The 22,905-nt window shown below is 42.0% G+C and overlaps 2 protein-coding genes and 2 gene segments (V, D, J or C); 2 read left to right on the top strand and 2 right to left on the bottom strand.

Annotated features, from left to right (window-relative positions):
• LOC148379527 (T cell receptor alpha chain MC.7.G5-like) overlaps nucleotides 1-2,769 on the top strand; it is a 34,412-nt gene extending 31,643 nt beyond the window's left edge. The window contains exons 3-6 of the mRNA XM_088367008.1: nucleotides 844-902; nucleotides 1,517-1,717; nucleotides 1,795-1,836; nucleotides 1,902-2,769. Of these exons, the coding sequence (XP_088223134.1) occupies nucleotides 844-902; nucleotides 1,517-1,717; nucleotides 1,795-1,836; nucleotides 1,902-2,017 (418 nt within the window). The 3' untranslated portion in view covers nucleotides 2,018-2,769. The remainder of the gene's footprint in view (nucleotides 1-843; nucleotides 903-1,516; nucleotides 1,718-1,794; nucleotides 1,837-1,901) is intronic.
• The window catches only part of LOC148379525 (T cell receptor alpha chain MC.7.G5-like), a 34,980-nt gene extending 21,695 nt beyond the window's left edge, over nucleotides 1-13,285 (top strand). For all 4 annotated transcript variants that reach the window (XM_088367007.1, XM_088367006.1, XM_088367005.1 and 1 more), the window contains 4 exons: nucleotides 11,220-11,281; nucleotides 12,647-12,847; nucleotides 12,925-12,966; nucleotides 13,032-13,285. In XM_088367007.1, coding sequence (XP_088223133.1) covers nucleotides 11,220-11,281; nucleotides 12,647-12,847; nucleotides 12,925-12,966; nucleotides 13,032-13,147 — 421 coding nt within the window. In that variant the 3' untranslated portion in view covers nucleotides 13,148-13,285. The remainder of the gene's footprint in view (nucleotides 1-11,219; nucleotides 11,282-12,646; nucleotides 12,848-12,924; nucleotides 12,967-13,031) is intronic.
• LOC148379526 (T cell receptor alpha variable 13-2-like) lies at nucleotides 9,282-10,467 on the bottom strand (the record flags this gene model as incomplete). The annotated part of the segment is given in 2 exon segments: nucleotides 9,282-10,286; nucleotides 10,347-10,467. Coding segments are annotated over 2 exon segments (606 nt in total), but the record flags the coding sequence as incomplete, so codon positions are not given.
• Nucleotides 13,286-19,456: 6,171 nt separating the features above from the next.
• On the bottom strand, nucleotides 19,457-19,936 carry LOC148379524 (T cell receptor alpha variable 13-1-like). The segment is given in 2 exon segments: nucleotides 19,457-19,824; nucleotides 19,891-19,936. Coding segments are annotated over 2 exon segments (414 nt in total).
• Nucleotides 19,937-22,905: the final 2,969 nt, after the last annotated feature.

The raw sequence follows: 22,905 nt of genomic DNA, 5'->3' as shown, positions 1-22,905 counted from the left end.
GACGGTGGAAAACAGTAGCATCTTCTAATATCATGTAGCTTGTAGTTTCCTTTTATAGGTCATCGCATGGACAAGGAGAAGGACATCCAGTTAACATAAAGTCAACGGGATGGGTACTGGTGCCCTGATGGATGCCACAGTAAAGAGGCCTACAGCTAATGTGAAACTAGATTGAGTTTCACAACTGGTAATTGGGAAAATGCAGCTGGAACTAATGTCTAAAATGACGATCAGATGATATTTTATTATTTTTTTGTGGGGGCATGAAGATTAAAGGGATTTTTTTGTTTAGCTCTTTTCCACCTTCAAGGCACTCAAAGAGAATTAACACTTGACTCGTCATCAGCATCTGGAGAGTCTGGTGAGTCAATGTTTTGCTCAGGGACACTTCAGCCACGGTCACGGGGGCTCAGGATCAACCCCACAACCTTCGGCCTCGAAATCTATCGCTTTACCACCTGAGTTGTCTCGTCCCATATGAGTTCTTGTTTTTTTTCAGGTTGAAGCTCCTCTTGAGGTTTTTGTTGAAGAGGCAACTGATGTGTGACAGGAAACATCAAATTCGTTTTCGGAAGAGGAACCAGAGTGACTGTGGAGTCTCGTAAGTTCTGTTTTTCTACTACAATATAAATATCGCAAAACAAACCGTGGTACGAAGTCAAAGACATTGGATGAAAAAGAAAAAATGGATTTTCTCTGTCCATTTTTTTTATACTGCTCAGCATGTATTACAAACTGGACTAAAGTTATGCGAACAAAATGATATCATTCATGTGAGAGCTTTTTATCAGATTCTTGTTCAAACATCTCATGAGGTTTTTGTTAAGGAAACAACTAATGTGCGACAGGAAGTTATAATAAGTTACTTTTCGGAAGTGGGACCAAAGTCACTGTGGAGATCCGTAAGTGAAGACAACATTTTTCAAAGAAGACACTTTGTTGTTTCGTTTAATTAAAAGCGGAAACAGAAGGTTAGCCGGGGCATATTTTTTTTATCCTCACATTGAATACGAACTTGTTGATTTGTTCATTTTTGGTCTGTGGTACTGGATTGAGTGCACATTTTTTAAATAACACATTAGCTCAAATGATCATTAATAACATTATTGTAAAACTGCTTGACATAAACGTTTTTGCTCACCAGCCAGATTTTTGAGTTTTCTAAAGCTGTGAGCCATAATCAGCAATATTAAAATAGCAAAAGGCTTGCAATATTTCAGTTGATTTGTAATGAATCCAGAATGTATGACATATTTGTTTTTTTAATTGCATTACAGAAAATAAAGAACTTTACCACAATATTCTAATTTTCTGAGACAGTCCTATAGACTCCCAGAAATTACAAAAACGGGTAGAACGGGTATTTGTAGAAGAACAGAAGAACGTTTGCAAACTGTTAGCTTGTTTGAGCATTGTGTTAGCTTGTTTGCTCAATTTACTGCACTTTGTATGCAGCAATGGTTGTGTTTAGTTGATCACTCTGCTGAATGAAAGAATGTGCTCGGTTTTGTTTTAGGGAAGGAATTTAAGCCATCCTTCTACAAAATTGAGGCGCGCAATCTGAGTGCATGTCTTGCCACCGGCTTCAGCCAACACAAGGCCACAGCGAAGGCGGGAAAAGGATACATGTTCAAGGGGTCTCGTCCCGTGCGAATATCGGACGATTCGCTTTATAACCAGTTGGCGCTGCTATCCCATAACGACACGTGCGAGGAAGGTGAGGAGCTGGGATAAGGCCTCTTGTAAACATAATGGCGTCACCATGTCATGTCACTTTCTGTTTTGCCGCCACAGGTGACAGCGGACCAGGGCGGTGCCTGGATGTGTTGGGTCCAGGTTGGTATTGAACATGCCAGAGGCGTGGACTGTCGAGCCAAGTAAAATGTGCATTGTGTTGGCAGACAAAACAGTGAATCTCCTCTCCCTCGCTGTCCTCGCCCTACGCCTCGTCTTCGCCAAGACGCTCGCCATCAATGGTGTCATGACCCTGCGCCTGTGCTTTGGCTCACTGGAGTAGCCATACCACCGGCTTCCTCCTGTTTGAATCAAATGAATGTGTAGAAAAGACTGCAGCTATATTGTTGTATTGATGATAAAAAAAAAAGCCATCAAGACTTGGGCTATCAAACTAATAAACTTTCAACGTGAGTGTCTGTGGGGGGGTGGGGGGGGGGGGGTGGTTGGGGGGGTCGTTCCACAGGAAGCGGTCGCCATGACACCTGCATCACAGATGACAGCAGCTATGGTTTCTGTCTCAAAAGCGTACTGGAACAGGATGTTTGTTGTGGGGAGGAAATGGAGGTCTGGTTCTTTTGGTTTTACTGTTGTTTAAGATTGTTGTTGTTGATTTGTGTTGTTTGAGTGGAAATACTTTACCAACTGGAGTATTTCAATGACATCAAGCTCTCACAAGGGGCTATAGTATAAAAGAGAAAGATCAACTTACAATAAATAATATCTTTATTAATAACATTGCTTTTTAGTCTGTAAGGGGTGGGCAATCTTTTTGACTTGCGGGCCGAATGGGGTTCTACATTTTGACCGGGGGGCCGAACCAGGAGCAGATGGACTTAGCATTTGTATGAAGTAATAGAAATGACATGTAAAGGTCATTGCATAAAAGGTTGCTAAAAGGTTAGTAGGTATAAAGCATGGATATTCAAAAAAAGCTTTTTGAAAACAAATGCATTCATTAACAGCATTAAAAAAATTCACCCAAAAACTACTATCAGTGATTCTCATTAAATACGACACTGTTATTATGAATAATAGTTTCCATCATTTCAGCGCCTGCAGGTCAGATTTATGAAATATGTTTATCTAATGAGACGAAATCACATCATACGGCAAACATTCTGACCAAATATATCATCTTGAAGAATCAGTGAAAGAATACATCTAAATAAAGTAATAAAGAAATCAATCATATTGTTGGTCTCCCTTTCTTGCTAGTGCATCATGGTCTGGAGTAAAATTTGTTGTGGTAATTCTTAGGATAGAGCCGAGGTGTCCGTTCGTTAACCTAGATCTGTGACGGGTATTGTTGACGTTCATTTGGCTGAGCGTCTGCTCACACGTAGGTCGAGCCAAATGGTCCACTCTTTTTTTTAAACACTCGGCACTCAGTGTCCACCTTTCTTTTCCTCGGGCCATTCATTTTAATGGAAGGATTCCAGGGGAAGGTTTGTGGGTGGCATTAGCGTAAAACTTTATCTGAAAACTCAGCGCGCGAATTACGAGAATACTGACGTCACAGCCCACGCTAGAAATTTGGCACGGATGGAAATAGAGCGCGGAGTGCGCCGGGTCCGTACTACTTAGTAGGTACACCCACTTGCGAGTGTGCACCGAGCTTTCCGACATGGCTTCCGGGAATAAATGCGCGGGCGGCCGCTTCCCCATCTATTGGGGAAACAGTAATTGCAGGGAAAATGACCCCCAAAAATTTTAATAAGACAATTTATTCAGGTTTGGCGGGCCGGATTAAATGGGCCCTTGGGCCGGATGTGGCCTGCGGGCCGTACCTTGCCCATTTCTGGGAGATATCAATGCCTTTAGCATGTTTTTGTTTGTTACATTCATCACCACTTTTCACCTGACCTTGAGGGGGGCAGAGTCAAGCGTAGCCTTGCTTGCTTTGTGCATTTTCAACTCAGGCAGGAAGTATTTTTGTTTGAGTGGCAGCCTCAGAACTGCGTGGAGGTCACACACAATTCTTTCCCAAAGCAAACTTAAGTAGGGTTTTTTTTGTTATTCGAAGCATAATTATTGTTATATTCTTATAGATTTTTTTTATTAAAAAAAACATGATTATTCATAAGCCACTTGTCTCACGCCTGACTTGTAAGCAGCCAACATAGGTTCAGTTTCCACATAGTGATGCTCTGAATGGGAATGTGAATGATTCTCAGACCACTTTTATTCACATTAAATTGAGTCAACATCCATCCGTCTGTATGTAGACAGACAAACAATCACACTGGACTATTTGGAGTATGCAACTCAGGCAGGAAGTATTTTTGTTTGAGTGGCAGCCTCAGAACTGCATGGAGGTCACACACAATTCTTCCCCAAAGCAAACTTAAGTAGTTTTTTTTGTTATTCAACAAAGCATAATTATTGTTATATTCTTATAGATTTTTTTAAATTTTTTAAAACATGATTATTCATAAGCCACTTGTCACACAACATGACCAACATAGGTTCAGTTTCCACACAGTGATGCTCTGAATGGAAGTGTGAATGATTCTGAGACCACTTTTATTCACATTAAATTCCATCTTAGTCAACAACCATCAGTCTATATATAGACAAACAACCATTCACACAGGACTATTTGGAGTATCCTAATCACATTGGCATTTCTATACCATGTCAGTTTCAAGTTTCCCGCTAAAAATTGTGATTCGTCACATAACCCGAGTACTGTGATATTAAAGTTATGTAACTTCCTTAAATTACTGTGTTAACTTTGGATAGTCAACGCTAAATACGCTCACAAGGACATATAAAAGAATGAATAAATAAATAACTCCAATATGTATTTGTATACAGGTGCCCCCCATTATTTGTGGGAAATAGACCATCGTAGAGACCATTGCTAGAGTTGCCAGTTGTCCAGACTTGTCTCTAAGTGAAAAGTCTTTGTGGTTTATTCTAGGGAAATATAAATACAAAATAATATGCTAATCATTCTATTCTCTGTTTGTTCACATTTTACACATTGTTCCAAATTCACTGGAATTGGGGTTTGTACAAATAGTTATGTTGTCCCTCTATGAGTGAAAAGTGTGATGAGTTCAGGAGCAGGAAATTATTTTGTAACATGAATGTGGCACGTGTATCACGGTGAGCCTCACAGCACAGTAGTATACTGCCGAGTGATCAAATGACACATTCTCGATGCGCAAGTGAACTCGCTTCTTGTCAATTCCCACAAATAACGACAACTTGCCGTTTACTCTTTATTTATCTCCGAAATGGGAAAGCAGCAATTGTGGTGCTTGTCCAGGAAGTTGCTTGTACCAATGAAAACAATCTAAACTTGTAACCTTTGTGTAAGTATACGTCAGCGTCACCTGACTGCCTTTTGTTGCGAACACGTCACTTGTGACCGCCGAAAGCTCGTCACCGCTGGTGCCTGAGAGATGGGACAAAATTAATTTCAGCATTTACTTACAAGATGGGCAACTGTTGAGCTCGCCTTGCAGCACTCACCTGCCACAATGATGACGAGCAACGACCAAGCTGACAGCAACATGCTGAAGGAATTTCTCTTCACTCGGCTCCTTTTCTGAATTCAAGATGTTAACTCACGTGTGACTGAAGTTCCTTCCTGAGCCGACATCATATGAAGCAAACAATGAGGCCACAGAAGGTCGGTGTGGCCAATGAGGTTGTAGGTTTGTGTCACATTGAAGCGCCTCTCTCATACACAGTGACGTGCGGTGAGGTTCATGACTGGGGAAGCACTGACGCCCCCCCCAAGGTAAAATTTGTCCGGCACCTAACCATGTCACAAAAAAGGTAGGGGAACGCTGCTCTAGTGTGACTTATTCATTATTTAATTTGAACTATTTTAATTAAAATCTCATATCAGCAGTCTTCACACATAATAAGACTCAATAAACCACATGGAATCAAAAACTTGTTTTCGATAGTGCGTACCACTCCTTTTTAAAAGACATGCTCCTAAGTCCTGTTGTCCGAATCAAACCTTTCAACTCCGGAGTTTCTCTTCCTTTACTGATGACCTCCTGCTTCGACCGAAAATCCATCGTTGAAAATTGTTTGGATATGTAATCCTCCATTGTAAAACGAAATATTAAAAAAAACCCAAAAAAAAAACCAATGTAAAACAAAACAAATGGACAACTGCTCCTCAGTTGTTCACTGTAAATTTGAACTGGAGATCTCTTATTCTACAGCAGGGGTAGGCAATTCCGGTCCTCGAGGGCAGGTGTCCTACATGTTTTCTATGTCACCCTGTTGCAACAGACCTGATTCAAATGGTCAGCAAGAGTCTGCAAGGTCTGCAGAAGCTGGATAACAATCCTGATCATTTGAATCAGGTGTGTTGCAACAGGGTGACATAGAAAACATGCAGGACACCGGCCCTCGAGTACCAGAATTGCCTACCCCTGTCAGGGAGGCGTATGAAGCATCCCGGGATCACTAGCACTCCCTGCCATAGGGCCGGAGAACTATTTTTCGTAGCCTCCGTAAGGTCTCTTTTCAAAGCCGTTTCGTTCATCCATTCTAAAGAAACACGACTTTACAGACAGATGACAAAAAACACAAGGTATTATGTACACCAGCGTAACTATGGAAATTAGTTAATATAGCCACAGTGTTTGAACACTTAAACAGTGACATAAAGACAGAGAGCATTCAGTCTAACTGTCTGCCTGTCAACATAGGCAGCCGTGTGATTACGCAATCCTCAGAGGAGTTAAGACAGGAAGTTGGCTCCTCCGAGCGAATCGTCTTCGGTTTTAAAATAACTATAAAACTTCAGCAATTTTGGTTCAAAATGATACAAAACTATTGAAATTAAAAAGAAAACGACTTTATATTAAAAACAATTAAATTTATTTTTCCCCTTTTCATGATGGCAGGGCCTCCCTTGCCTCCTCTGACCGCACGTCCCTGCTCATACGTCACAATTTGGAGCCACTCCTCAATTTGCATTTAGGGCACCGCCATGACACATGAGTGAAAAAAAGCAAGCACTATCCTCTCATTTTGCAAATATTGGTCCACCCAATATTGCCATTTGATAAGAAAAAGTACCATGAGTCTAAAGAAGAATTGGGTAAGTACAAATCTGCATCTAGTGACAGTCTCAGACTTCATTTTAGGCCATATAAGCAAGTTTAAAGGTCAGCAAATGAAAAAGTAGTACAAGACTGACATCTAGTGGTAAAATATAAAAATTATGAAGTGCAGGTAAAGCGTTTCCTGGGGTTAGCCTGGAAATCCAGACTCAGGAAGTATAGGGGGTCTTGGTCTACGACGTCGATCCGTTCCTACGCAGCGATGTAAACTGAATTTCAGTGTAAGTGAGAACAGTTATAAAATGGTAACAGTACAGTAATAAAAAAAATAAAAATACGAGAACAATTCCTTACCTTTATTTCTGTGGTAGGCAGCTGGCGTTGGGGTGGGTGGACTCGACGTTTGTTTTTAACACATGTAAAGCACTGTGAGTAACACACCATGTATGAAAAGTACCCTATAAAGGTTGATTGACTGATTGATTGATTGATTGATTGATTGATTGATTGATTGATTGATTGGTTGGTTGATTGGTTGGTTGATTGGTTTATTGATCATTCAGTATTTCACTTTGTCCTCTTCACCACCAGAAGCACCTGGGCCATTTGCCCATCAATTGTACAGTTTGATGCCACCCATCCGGCCCCGCCACATTAGAACCTCCAATTCCCTGTTGACCGAACGAGCCTGTCCTCACATTCAACCCCAGCCACTCCAGGCGAACAATATGGGTTCTAGGTAGTTCTTGTTTTGCTACGCTATGGCTATGCTGTTGTTGTTGTGTTTCGATGTTGAATGAAATATTAAATGAAATTTATTGAATTAATTGTCAATGTGGCTATAAATAGGTATGTGTCAATGTTAGCGACCAGGGAGCGACTTACCATCAGTTTTGTGTACTTTTGTTCGATCCTTTTGATGATTATAGTTCTGCATAACAAGCATTTTTTTAAATTCAGCATTTCAGTATTGATGCGCAACTACTCATATCGTTGCACATACCGTGCAATTCCTGTTATTTTACGTTTACTGTGTGAATCCGGAACAGAAACCATTTAGAAATTTCAAGATAAAAGTCAAAAAATTAAAAAAAAAATTTTGTTGTTTTTCCCTTTCATGTTTACAAAAGCTCGAATCAAACATTTCCCTTCAAACTGCGCAACATTCCACGTAATTACTCAGTATTCGACAACTTTTCCATTTTGTTCTTTTCGACATAATATCATGTGATTCCATATTATTGTTCCATATCTTGTTGTTGTGTGTTGTGTTTCGATGTTGAATGAAATATGAACAGATATACAGTGGAGCCTCGGTTTTCGACCACAATCCGTTCCAGAACTCTGTTCGAGAAGTGAATCGTTCGAATTCCGAATCATGTTTTCCCATTACAAATAACGGACAAAACGTAATCCGTTCCAAGCAAAAAAAACCCGCCTTTTTTAAGCATTTTTTCATTTGCGCATTTTTGTCCGATCGCGCAACTGCAGCGCACCGCCGAACGCCAAACCGTAGCGCGTCGCCAACCGCGCAACTGCACCGCACTGGTCGCATTATTATATATATTATTAGAAAATGTTTTTAATGTCTTGAAGTACATTCCAAATTTTAAGTGGACCTCAGCGCGCAAGGAGCTTAATTAGGTCCGATCGCGCAACCGCAGCGTGACGGGCACTCACTGTCACATTGCTTTAAGAGCGTATTTGTGTTTTAAGATGGCTTTACTGCTCCCACTTGCTTCCTTTGGAGGCATGATTAGAGTTGACGCAATCCTCAGAGTAACGAGAATGTAATAACGAACGGAGTCAGTTGGCATGCGGGTCCTCTCGGCTCATCTCGCGAGGTTCGACAACCGAAATTTCGTCCGACATCCGAAGCAAAAATATCTCGATTTTTTATTCGAATACCGATTTGTTCAAGAACCGGGACGTTCGAAAACCGAGGCTCCACTGTATATTTAATGAATTTTTAATTTTGTTACAAGTCCAGGTATGTGTCAATGTTAGCCAGCACGGAGCGACATTGTCAGTTGTATTTACTGTATACAAATTGTTAGATCCTTTTGATAATTATCATTCCACATAACAAGCATTTATTTTAACTTAGCATTTCAGTATTGATGCGCAATTTCCCCAGAAATTACTTGTCAAGTGCAATTTCTCTTATTCTTCCTTTACTGTGTACTGTCCGAACGATTTTTTTTTCCAAAATTTTTTATTAAAGCCACAGTCTAGTAACATAAGAAACAATGAGCTAGCTTCCGGAACATGTAAAAAGGACGTGTCCGTCTATTCATTCGTAAAACCAGCTCAGTGCCTAGTAGTAGAGTGCCCGCCCTGAGACTGGAAGGTTGTGGGTTCAAACCCCAGCCGGGGTCATATCAAAGTCTATAAAAATGGGAACCATTGCCTCCCTGCTTGGCACTCAGCATTAAGGGTTGGAATTGGGCGGTTAGATAACCAAATGATTCCCGAGCGCGGCACCGCTGCTGCTCACTTCTCCCCCAGGGGGTGGATCAAAAATCACATGGGGATGGGTTAAATGCAAAGGACAAATTTCACCACACCCAGATGTGTGTGTGACGATGATCACTGGGACTTTAAAACTGGTTGTCAGAGTCAACTCAATGTCCCAATTTTCAGTACCACTGTGTCACCACACCACCATTCCTAACATTTGCTCGATCTTAAATGTTGATGTACTATTTTAGCCACTTCCTTCATTTCATTGTAGTTTGGCGAGCTACATTTGCCAACTAGCTTGCCCAATACTGATGTCAGTGCAGTGTCAGCGTTCATTGGTCCACTCATTGACTTCTGAGGTTTGTAGCACCTGTCTCAAATCTTCTGGTATTGCTTGTATCCTCTTGCTCCAGTGATGAGTAAGAAATAAGGGGAGGAAATTGAGGTATTAGATGTGAAGGAATTTATATTACTGTACTACTATTAGATTACACTAAACTGAGGTGCAGATAGGAAGCTCATTACAGTGCAGAATGGAAAGAAGAATCCAAAATCTCCTTAGTTACAAAGTAAATTTTAAGGCCTGTTGCTTCACAATGAAAATATCATCCTCACGCTGAGTTGTTAGCATGTTATCACGTTGAATTGTAGCTCTGCTACACTGTGACCCATTTACTGTAACTTGTGAAATAAGGCGGGTGCAGGTGTTTTTGTACAGGCACGTCAGTGGATGTGTCAGCGTGGGCTGCAGGGCACAGTAGAAGACTCCCGAGTCGCTGGGCTTCACATTGTCGATATGCAGAGGAGCTTGCGAGGTACTGGCGTTCACTCTACAGTGAAACCTCTTTGTGTACTTTTCCTCCGTCTTGCCTTGACCGAGCTTAAATCGGCTCAGAATGAACTCGGGCACTGCGTTTGCTTCTTGTTTGTACCAGAAGATGTAGTCGTTGCTCGCTGATCTGTCATAGCTACATTCCAGCGTCACTGTTTCACCCTCCACTGTTTGCACGTCCGGTGTCGGCTGGTGCACCGTCTGGCCGTTGCTTCCTGTTAGAAGGCAATAAAGTCAGACCTCTGTTGAAAGCGGCAATGACCTGTTAACCTTACCGAGGCTCCAAGCGGCCATCAGCACACATACAAGCGCACGATTCATGTCTGCACTCCAAGTCTGCATGAGCACTGACTTGTAGCTGAGGAGGCAGGGCCTTCACTTCTTCTTGCAGTGACATCACACATGCACCTTGTCAATCATGCTCTGCTGTGAGTAGAAGAAGAGTTTACTGTATACAAATTGTTAGATCCTTTTGATGATTATTCATTCCACATAACAAGCATTTAATTTAACTTAGCATTTCAGTATTGATGCGCAATTTCCCCAGAAATTACTTGTCAAGTGCAATTTCTCTTATTCTTTCTTTACTGTGTACCGTCCGAACGATTTTTTTTTCAAAAATTCAAAATAAAAGACAAAACCTTGATTGTAACTTTATTATTTTTTCTCGTCCTATTTACACACAATTGAATCAAACGGTCCCAACTTCAACGTAATTACATTCCATATTGTTCTTCACCATTCAACATAATTCCATGTGATTCCATATCATGCAGTGTAATTCCATAATCCCAAAGCATTCCACATGCTTCCATAATATGTCATTCAGCATTTCTCCAGAAATTGCTCCATTTCCATAGCATAATGTACACTTTTTTTCCTTTTGCTGTTTTATACACTGTACTATAGGCTACTTTTGCTCAGAAAAGAAAGCTGGGGTCAATTGACAGACAGCTGGCCAAGAAAATGCCTGACTTTTTTACTGCAACCTAGTCAATTTAAGTGAATATTGCTTTTGAGTGGAACCTCCAACAAAGTTGTATAGAGCAGCGTGCTTTTGTGTATCTTAAAGTGCTATGCCACCTAAAAAAAATAAGGTCAGAGGCAAATGAGGTTGGAGGTTTGTGTCACAGTGTGTGTTGCTGTGCGGATGCTGCCGTGGGCTTCAAGGTTGTCTTCGGGGGCGGAACCAGAGTGATTGTGGAAAGGAGTAAGATCTTGAGAGCTTGTATTTTTCAGTACTACATTACCAGCATCATTACATGTTTACTTTCTTTCTGTGCTTGATTCCTCTTCTTGGGTCATTCTGTTGCTTGTTTTTGTGGCCTTGCACATCTTTCTTGAGTTATGGCAACACGTCAAGTAAATTTAGTTGGTCCAACATTGGTGACGTCATGTCCAGTCGACTTGGGTGCAAGTGGATAATGTTTGTCATCATTTAATTTAAAGAACAAATGAGAGTCGTTTAAGAGTTTGGAGGTCTTGGGTGAGTGTGAAAATTAGGCCATACAATGTTATGACCTGATGAATTTTATATTTAGTGTGTGAGCCATTCTAGTTTTATTGGCGTTTTCGTTTGAGGGATCATGTGTGAGAAAACAGGAAATTATTTTTCAAAGCAGAATCGGTGACAGTGGAGGCTTGTAATCAATGCTTTGACTGACACCATTCGTGTGTTTAAAATATATATTTTTAGAAATTCAAACGTTAACTTAAAAGAAAATATCACAAATTGGACAAAGTGTGTATGAACGTAGTGCAATGATGCCCATGTGAGGTTCTCATCAGGTTCTTGTCCAAGCTTGTCACAAGGCTCTTGTAGAGGAAATAACTAATGTGTGACAGGAGTCAGAAAGTTAGTTTTCGGAAGTGGGGCCAAAATTACAGTGGAGGCCTGTAAGTGGAAAAAAAAAATTAAGACATTTTATTGTTTTGTTTGAATTAAAAGCAGAAACAGGAACTTTTCTTGTTTTCGTGTTTGTGTAAATGCAAATTTGTTAAAATTTGAAAGTCATTGTTTGATTTGAAGATATTCGAAAGTCAACAGTGCATTTTTTTTAAGTGACTTAAACGATAGACGTGTATCCAGATTTTATGGAAACCTGTAGCTAGAATCACAGGTCAACATATCTGTGATGTTGTATTTATTGTACATGAATTTTATTTGTTGTGAGGACACAATAGTTCTCATCAGGTTTTTGTCAATGAAACAATTGTTGTGTGACAGGAAATTGGAGATTAGTTTTTGGAATTGGAACTACTGTGACAGTGGAACCCTGTAAGTTATGGATTCACGCTACAAAATAAACTAAATTGTGGCTCACAATTGTAAAACTAATATTGTATTATTGTCTGTCTTATATGTCTGTGGGAGGCCACGAGACATCTAGACTGCCAGAAAATACAAAAACGGGTAGAACGGATATTAGTAGAAGAAACAGAAGAACGTTTGCTAACTGTTAGCTTGTTTGAGCATTGTGTTAGCTTGTTTGCTACTTGTACTGCACTTTGTATGCAGCGAAGGTTGTGTTTAGTTGATGACTCTGATGAAAGAATGTGCTCGGTTTTGTTTTAGGGAAGGAATTTAAGCCGTCCTTCTACAAAATGGAGTCGCGCAATCTGAGTGCATGTCTTGCCACCGGCTTCAGCCGACACGACGCCACGGGAAAGGCGGGAAAAGGATGCATGTTCGAGCAGTCTCGTCCCGTGCGAATATCGGACGATTCGCTTTATAACCAGGTGGCACTGCTATCCCATAACGACACGTGCGAGGAAGGTGAGGAGCTGGGATGAGGCCACTTATAAACATAATGGAGTCACCACATCATGTCACTTTCTGTTTTGCCACCACAGGTGACAGTGGAACAGGGCGGTGCCAGGATGCGTGGGGTCCCGGTTGGTATTGAACATGTGAGCGGCGCAGTCTGTCGAGCTAAGTTAAATGTGCATTTTGTTGGCAGACAAGACGGTGAACCTCCTTTCCCTCATCGTCCTCGCCCTGCGCCTCGTCTTTGCCAAGATGGTCGCCATCAACGGTGTCATGACGCTGCGCCTGTGCTTTAGCGCACCCGAGTAGCAAGTGTCAAAACTCTCACCATCTTCTTATCCTCAGATGCCTTTGTTTGTATGTATTTGCTTGTGGTTGAACTTGAATGCCTTATCATCCAAGTCATAAATCAATAAAGGCATTCATGCGACAACAACTTCATATAAACATTCTGTTTTCTATAGCAAACTGGGACAAACTATGGATAGCGTGTGCCTGTATGAGCATGTGTTACATTAGCTTTGCTTTTGCGGCTCTTTCCACAGGAAGTGGTCACTATATGACACCTGCGTCACAGATCACAGAGGTTATGGTTGGTTTCTGTCTGCAAAGTCTGCTGGCACAGCATGCATGCAGGCAAAGAAATGAAGTGTGGGTAAAATATGTCACAGCAACCACTGTCTATAAAGGCCTGGATATCCAATTATATAACCTCACTTTAAAGCTCTGTAAAGTGAAAATAAAAGTTCCAGAGAAGGCAAGTGAGAACAGAATCTGTCGACATGCTGTGGTAGTCATTGCAGAAATTGGCCATGTAAATTACTTAACTCACACTGGTTACTGTTTTAGCCTAGCCCTGAAAAATTGAAAAGGTGAACAACAGTTTAACGTGATCATTCCATCAACGACTACAACACAGTTCTCAGTCTTTGACATCATTTCAGCAATTATCTACAAACACATATGTAATGTACTAAGAAACATTACACTTTACTGGGCATTTAAAATCTATTTTAATTTGCTTTGTTTTTGTGGATCTCATTTTGTCATGACTTCAAAAAGTCAGCTCGAAGAACTGGATCTTTTGCAACTGATAGAACACTGTGTGAAAAGAAGTAGATGAGAGGGTGGAGAAGGCATAGTGCTTGTTTTGCGCATCCTCATGGCAGGAAGCGCATGATCACTTTGTGGTAAAACAAGGCAAAAACCAAGACTAATACACAGGTGCTCGTTCACCGCAGCATATTTGAGTTGACACATGTTTTTCTAATGCAGCATCTTTATTTAACTAAGCATGAGCCACTGATTTATCCACCTGACGTCTGTGCAATCTCTGCCATTTATTCCATGATTTAGACTTCCTTTTGTTGTTAGCTTGGTTCTGCTCCAGGTCCCTATAATCCTGAACAAAATAAACACGATAGAAAATGAATAAATGGATGGATGTTTTCAATAGGGATGGTCAGCCATCTTAACATTCTGCCCATTGACCATGAGACAGATTAGATCCAGCCGAAAACTATTATATTCATTATAGTCATCATGCAACGTCGGGGTCTTAAACTAGTAGATCATATAAAATCATAATAGCTTGTTGGGTAGGTTGAAAAGTTGGGGAGGATGATATGGAACAGCCCTAAACTGGTTCAGATCTTGCTTAGAGGAAAGGAGGTTGTTTTGTTTGACAACCATTGCTGCATACAAAGTGCTATACAAGGAATAAAAATTAGACATACAAAAATAAAGACGACCAATAAATTAATATCATGAAAACTTTAAACATTAGTTAAAGTTAAAGTCCCAATGATCGTCATCACACACACATCTGGGTGTGGTGAAATTTGTCCTCTGCATTTAACCCATCCCCGTGTGATTTTGATCCATCCCCTCCGGGAGAAGGAGCAGTGAGCAGCAGCGGTGCCGTGCTCGGGAATCATTTGGTGATCTAACCCCCCAATTCCAACCCTTAATGCTGAGTGCCAAGCAGGGAGGCAATGGGTCCCATTTTTATAGTCTTTGGTATGACCCGGCCGGGGTTTGAACCCACAGCCTTCCAGCCTCAGGGCGGACACTCTACCACGAGTTGACAATACTGGGAGCTCAGACGGATGAGCTAGCTTAACGGATGTGAAGCTTAATTAGTTGACTAGCTGTCGACTAATTAAGTTTCACATCTGTTATGTTGTGTAGTCTCCTTTATAAAACAAAAATAAAACCATACATTAAGTACAGTACAGTACAAACATCATTGACGCTACATGCTAGCTTCCTCTTTTAAATTGAGTTGAACAGGTTCTGTGTTGTCTTTTCAGTTATTTTGCTCTGCTGTACCCAGTTAGTGCTAGTTCTGGCCTCCAGGTTCCAGCTTTTTATTAAAGCCACAGTCTAGTAACATGAGAAATAATGAGCTAGCTTCCGGAACATGTAAAAAGGACGTGTCCATCTATTCATTCGTAAAACCAGCTCAGTGACCTTGTGGTAGAGTGCCAGCCCTGAGACTGGAAGGTTGTGGGTTCAAACCCCAGCCGGGGTCATACCAAAGTCTTTAAAAATAGGAACCATTGCCTCCCTGCTTGGCACTCAGCATTAAGGGTTGGAATTGGGCGGTTAGATAACCAAATGATTCCCGAGCGCGGCACCGCTGCTGCTCACTTCTCCCCCAGGGGGTGGATCAAAAATCAAGTGGGGATGGGTTAAATGCAAAGGACAAATTTCACCACACCCAGATGTGTGTGTGACGATGATCACTGGGACTTTAAAACTGGTTTTCAGAGTCAACTCAATGTCCCAATATTCAGTACCACTGTGTCACCACACCACCATTCCTAACATTTGCTCGATCTTAAATGTTGATGTACTATTTTAGCCACTTCTTTCATTTCATTGTAGTTTGGCGAGCTACATTTGCCAACTAGCTTGCCCAATACTGATGTCAGTGCAGTGTCAGCGTTCATTGGTCTACTCATTGACTTCTGAGGTTTGTAGCACCTGTCTCAAATCTTCTGGTATTGCTTGTATCCTCTTGCTCCAGTGATGAGTAAGAAATAAGGGGAGGAAATTGAGGTATTAGATGTGAAGGAATTTATATTACTGTACTACTATTAGATTACACTAAACTGAGGTGCAGATAGGAAGCTCATTACAGTGCAGAATGGAAAGAAGAATCCAAAATCTCCTTAGTTACAAAGTAAATTTTAAGGCCTGTTGCTTCACAATGAAAATATCATCCTCACGCTGAGTTGTTAGCATGTTATCACGTTGAATTGTAGCTCTGCTACACTGTGACCCATTTACTGTAACTTGTGAAATAAGGCGGGTGCAGGTGTTTTTGTACAGGCACGTCAGTGGATGTGTCAGCGTGGGCTGCAGGGCGCAGTAGAAGACTCCCGAGTCGCTGGGCTTCACATTGTCGATATGCAGAGGAGCTTGCGAGGTACTGGCGTTCACTCTACAGTGAAACCTCTTTGTGTACTTTTCCTCCGTCTCGCCTTGACCGAGCTTAGATCGGCTCAGGATGAACTCGGGCACTGCGTTTGCTTCTTGTTTGTACCAGAAGATGTAGTCGTTGCTCGCTGATCTGTCATAGCTACATTCCAGCGTCACTGTTTCACCCTCCACTGTTTGCACGTCCGGTGTTGGCTGGTGCACCGTCTGGCCGTTGCTTCCTGTTAGAAGGCAATAAAGTCAGACCTCTGTTGAAAGCGGCAATGACCTGTTAACCTTACCGAGGCTCCAAGCGGCCATCAGCACACATACAAGCGCACGATTCATGTCTGCACTCCAAGTCTGCATGAGCACTGACTTGTAGTTGAGGAGGCAGGGCCTTCACTTCCTCTTGCAGTGACATCACACATGCACCTTGTCAATCGTGCTCTGCTGTGAGTAGAAGAAGAGTGACCCCCTAAGTTGCAGCAGCGTACTGTGGTTCTATTTAAACCGTCAAACTTAATCATTTGGTTGGAGTTTGGCTCAAGGTTTCTCACACTGTGCCTCAGGGGAAAGTACTAAAATTCATTTTTGTCCAAGTTGAACTGGAGACAAAATTTTTGCCATCCTTGTGGCACCATGGGGTATGAAGATGTACGTCTGTGTACCATCGGCATAACTGAAAGTTAACTCCATGTCTGTTGATGACATCATCAAGAAGGAGCATATACAAGTTAAATAGCACTGGGCATAAGATCGAACCCTGCGCCACACCACGTGTTCTTATGGATCTTTGAGAAGCAGCTAGTATCGAAAATTTATTTGATTAGATTTGTTTATTTCGGCAAGTACAACATGCCTATTACAACTTCATTTCACATTTTGTTTTACATGACTTGTCGAAAAAGTGAGGGGCCAGACAAAGTACGGCTCAGAAGACCTCTTATGATAAATAAAATATATGGACCTAGTTTTCCCTCGCCCGAACACGGGTCACCGGGGCCCCCCTCTGAGGCCAGGCCTGGAGGTGGGGTTCGAAGGCGAGCGTCTGGTGGCCGGGCCTTCGCCCATGGGGCCCAGCCGGTCACAGCCCCCTTTCCACGGGCTCACCACCTGTAGGAGGGGCCGAAGGGGTCGGGTGCAAAGTGAGCTGGAGCTGTGGCCGAAAGGTGGTCGGTGCCTATCGTGGCGGCAATCCCCGAACACGCTGGTGGACACCGGCGGTAAGGGATGCCGTCAAGCTGGAGAAGGAGTCCTATCGGGCCGTTTTGGGCCTGTGGGACTCTGGAGGCAGCCAACAGGTACCGGATGACCAAGCGGAATGTGGCTTCAGCAGTTGCTGAGGCAAAAACCCGGGCGTGGGAGGAGTTTGGCGAGGCCATGGAGAATGACTTCTGGACAATTTCGAGGAAATTCTGGTCCACCATCCGGCGTCTCAGGAGGGGGAAGCAGTGTTTACAGTAGAGATGGCGTGCTGCTGACCTCGACTCGTGACGTCGTGAGTTGGTGGGGAGAATTTCATGGCTGCAACACGTGCAGTAGAAGTTGGGAAAGGGCATGTTTACCACTTCGTTACATCACCTTCCCTTTTAATAACACTCAATAAACGTTTTTGAAGAGAGGAGACTAATTCTCTTAGCTTCTCATGTGGAATTCTTTCCCATTCTTGCTTTATGAATTGCTTCAGTTGTTCAACAGTCCGGGGTCTTTCCTGTTGTATTTTACGCTTCATAATGCGCCACACATTTTCAATGGGAGACAGGTCTGGACTGCAAGCGGGCCAGGGGAGAACCTGGACTCTTTGAAGCCACGCTGTTGTAACACGTGCAGAATGTGGCTTGGCATTATCTTGCTGAAATAAGCAGCGGCGTCCATGAAAAAGACGTCGCTTGGATGGCAGCATATGTTGCTCCAAAGTCTGTATGTACTTTTCAGCATTTATGTTGCCTTCACAGAAATGTAAGTCACCCATGCCATGGGAACTAATGCACCCCCATACCATCACAGATGTTGGCTTTTGAACTTTGCGTTGATAACAGTCCGGATGGTCCGCTTCCTCTTTGGTCCGGAGGACACGACGTCTAGTGTTTCCATAAACAATTAGAAAAGTGGACTCATCAGACCACAAAACACTTTTCCATTGTGTATCAGTCCATTTTACATGAGCTCGGGCCCAGAGAACCCGGCGGCGTTTCTGGATGTTGCTTTGCATGGAAGAGTTCTAACCCGCACTTACTGATGTAGTGATGAACTGTAATTACTGACAGTGGTTTTCTGAAGTTTTCCTGAGCCCATTTGTGGATATCCTAGTTTACACACTCATGTCAGTTTTTACGGCAGTGCCGTCTGAGGGATCAAAGGTCACGGTCATTCAGTCTTGGTTTCCGGCCGTGACACTTACGTGTAATGATTTCACCAGATTCTCTGAACCTTTTGATGATATTGTGGACAGTAGATGTTGAAAAGCCTAAATTCCTTGCAATTTTGCTTTGAGAAATGTTGTTCTTAAACTGTTCAACTATTTTGTCACGCAGTTTTGGACTAAGTGGTGAACCTCGCCCCATCCTTGCTTGTGAATGACTGAGCATGTTTGGGGAGGCTCCTTTTATACGCAATCATGGTACCCAATTAGCCTGGTCACATGTGGGATGTTCCAAATAGGTGTTTGATGAGCTTTTCTCAGCTTTCTCAGTATTTTTTGCCATCTTTCCCAACTTCTACCGGAAGTGTTGCAGTCATGAAATTCGAAGTTAATTATTATTTGGCAAAAAACAATTACGTTTATTAGTTTGAACATTAAATATGCTGTCTTTGTAGTTTATTCAATTGAATATGGGTTGAGAAGGATTTTCAAATCGTTGTATTTTGTTTTTATTTACATTTTACACAATTTCCCAACTTCAACCGAATCCGGTTTGTAAATAAATAAATCAAAACTTATGCTAAATTAGGTTCCACAGTAAATTAAATTCCAAGTTAATTCACATATTCAAGTTAACTTGTTAAAACATATCTTTACATTTATGTTTGAAAAATTATTTACCGACACATCTACTCCTTCATTTGCATCTGCCGAAACTCTGCTCGCTCTCGATTGGCTAGTTTTGGTCAGGTGGTGAGGTGTATGAGAAAGTGTGCCTTGAGGGCACATTTTGTCACCCTGAGTTGCAGCTTTGCTACAATGTGACCCATTTACTGTAACATATGATATAAGGCGGTGTTTTTGTACAACCACGCCATTGGATGTGTCAGCGTGGGCTTCAGGGCGCAGTAGAAGACTCCTGAGTCGTTGGGCTCCACATGATCGATATGCAGAGGAGCTTGGTCAATGTTGAGGTTTAAGCTGCAGTGAAACCTGTCGGCGTACTTTTCTGCTGTCATGCCTTGACCGATCTCAAAAGCATTCAGAACAAACTCGGGTGCTGCGTTCCCTTCTTGTTTATACCAGAAGATGTGTTTTCTGCTCCCCAGTCTGTCATATGTGCAGTCCAGCGTCACAGTTTCACCCTCAACGGCGGAGACGTCCCGTGTCGGCTGAAGCACCGGCTGGCCGTTGCTTCCTGTCAGAAGGGAACAAAGGTGCTTAGATCGTTGAAAGTGGCAGGGACCTCACATGTTGACCTTACCAAGGCTCCAAGCGGCCACCAGCACACATACAAGCGCACGACTCATGTCTCCACTACAAGTCTGCGTGAGAACTGACTTGTAGCTGAGGAGGTGGGGCCTTCACTTCCTGTTGCAGTGACATCACAAACTCACATCACTTTGATGCTTAGAAGTTCCAAGAAAATATATAACTTTATTTTCAACAGTCTGCATTTCAGTGTGTTTTGGTTGTCCACCAGGCATTGGTGTTTATGTTGGACTTTTTTTCATCGATGTGTACCATATCAACGTAATCAAGATCAAGAATACTTTAGTGTCCCCTTGGAGCCATTTGTTTGCAACAACAGTTAAAAGACAAATACAACACATATTTGCATTTATAAAAGAAATGGCATTAGGAACCATGGAGATCTTGAATCTTTTGGTTCTACACCGTGGGACAGTGAACCGGCGCCCTGATGGGAGCAAAGAAAACTCTTGCCACAGAGGATTCAAGATTCAAGAGTTTTTTATTCGCCATGTTTGAGTGTGTCAAACAAGGAATAAGACTTCGGTAAATCACAGCCTTTGTTCAACATTTAGGTGACTAACAACAACACTCAGGACATATGAAAAATGGAAGATATTCTCAAACATCCCCTGATCTTAAACTCCCAAGAGGGCAAGGAAAAACTCAAAACTCCAGCTAGGGGAAATGAGAAACCTTGAGAAGAGACCACAGATGGGAGGGTCCCTCTTCCAGGATGACCAGGCTGCAATGGGTGCAGAGAGGACACATAGTACAAACAGTGTAGACAAAAAAGGTGTGGAGAGCAGGATGTTATTGCACAGTAATGACTCTGAGACTCTAAGAGTGGTGTGAGTTCATCAGAGCAACAGCCTGGGGGAAGAAGCTGTCTCTGTGTCTGCTGGTTTTAGTGTACAGAGCTCTATAACGCTGTCCGGAGGGGAGTAGTTTAAACAGACAGCAACCTGGGTGAGAAGGGTCTGTTGAGATGTTACTTGCACGTTTTCTGGTCCTGGACAGGTACAAGTCTTGCATAGATGGGAGGTTGATTCCAATTATCTTTGGGAGGGGTCAGCTGTAATAGACTGAGCTTTCCGGAGACATCTGACTTTGAACACCTCGTTTAGGTCATTAAGTGAGCCTCTAGTAATTTTATGACACACTTTAACAATGTTCGGTAAGCCCAGGGCCTTCAGACTCGGAATTGATGGCCTATAACAGATACAGTAGAACAGGGGTGTCCAAACTTTTTGCAAGGAGGGCCAGTTTTAATAAAGTGAAGGGGCCCGGGGGCCAAGAGTTTTTTTTAACTACGAAAATTTAATGCAAATACACACTGTTATAAAAAAAAAATCATTGTCACAATTGTCTTTATTTTTCAAATGACAAAATAACCAAATATAAGCCACTCAGGCAGGTGTGAACAACGCTAAAAACACAAATTCTGCCTTTCATTCATATCTGAAGAGTCAGATAATATTGAACAAACTGTATGAAATACCTTAAATTTACATGAGTTTGAAATTCTTTTTGCCTCATAAACATTTTAAACTGGAGTCATAAGTAATGTAAATTTGTCTGTTATTATTAAAACTTAGAACAAGTGAATTTTGCTCTTGTCATTTACAATATCTTTCAGAAAGTAATAGTTTGTGTCATGTTTACAGGTTCATAACATCAACAGTATTAACATGGCCACTTCGTAGCTTGCTTTAGTAATATTTACTTTTGACTCACAGCCCCACGTGAAGAATCGCTGTTGTGATGCCAGTTCAGCTTGGAGCTGCTTCACTTTATCAGCGCAGTCACTCTCTGTTAGCGTGTCGTATGTGTTAGCATGTTTAGTCTGATAGTGTCTCTTTAGATTGAACTCCTTAAAAAAGGCAACCGTCTCTTTAGAAATTATACAAAACAATTGCCTTAATTTTCAGTGAACAAACTTAAGAAGTATTGTAATTCCCATTTCTCTTGAAAGCGACGACCTTCAACGTCAACTTTCCTCGTTTTCTTTGCAGTCACCATTGCAGAAATTAGCAGAGAGGTGTGGTCTTTTGGTAATAGGAGGAATTACAGTTTCAAGTTTCATGATTTTTTTTTTTATCCAGTTTGACAGTGCAGGTGGGTCGTAAATAATACATTATAAGACCGAAGCTGGATTTTGGACATTTTACGCTACAAGAACCTTGTGAGAAGCTTGGACAAGAACCTGATAAGAACCTCACATGGGCATCATTACACTGCCTTCATACATACTTTGTCCAATTTGTGATATTTTTTTTCAAGTTAAAGTTTGAATTTCTACAAATATATATTTTAAACACACAAACGTCTCAAAGCATTGATTACCGTATTTGCCAGACTATAAGGCGCACTGGACTATAAGGCACACCTTCAATAAATGGCCCATTTTAAAACTTTGTCCATATATAAGGCGCACCGGACTATAATGCAATACTTTTCTGAGACAGTCCTGTATAGGGGCCGACCATTCACACCGACATTCCACAAACCATTACCATTGTGAATGAACTTGTAAATATGTAACTATATCCTTTACTATATCCTTTGCAGATAGGTTAATATTGCAAATGAGAATCTGTTGTCAATTGCACTACCAGAAAAGTTAAAGATTAAAATAATAACAAATTAACAATTTTATGAAAGTTGAATGAATTTTTTATTAGATGTATTAAGTTTGTTTTACCCCTCCATGAGTCGCCACCTTACCGTGGTGGAGGGGTTTGCGTGTCCCAATGATCCTAGGAGCCATGTTGTCTGGGGCTTTATGCCCCTGGTATGGTCACCCATGGCAAAAGGGTCCTAGGTGAGGGGCCAGACGAAGCACGGCTCAAAAAGCCCCTTATGAAGAAAAACATATATGGACTTAGATTTCCCTCGCCCGGACGCGGGTCACCGGGGCCCCCCTCTGGAGCCAGGCCTGGAGGTGGGGCTCGAAGGCAAGCGTCTGGTGGCCGGGCCTTTCCCCATGGGGCCCGGCCGGGCACAGCCTGAAAAGGAAACGTGGGTC

Source organism: Syngnathus floridae, chromosome 22 (genome assembly GCF_059516105.1).
Source record: "Syngnathus floridae isolate MCC-2025c chromosome 22, RoL_Sflo_1.0, whole genome shotgun sequence".
Lineage (NCBI taxonomy): Eukaryota > Metazoa > Chordata > Actinopteri > Syngnathiformes > Syngnathidae > Syngnathus > Syngnathus floridae.
Note: the sequence above shows the minus strand (reverse complement) of the source record. Positions and strands in the feature narration are given on the sequence as shown.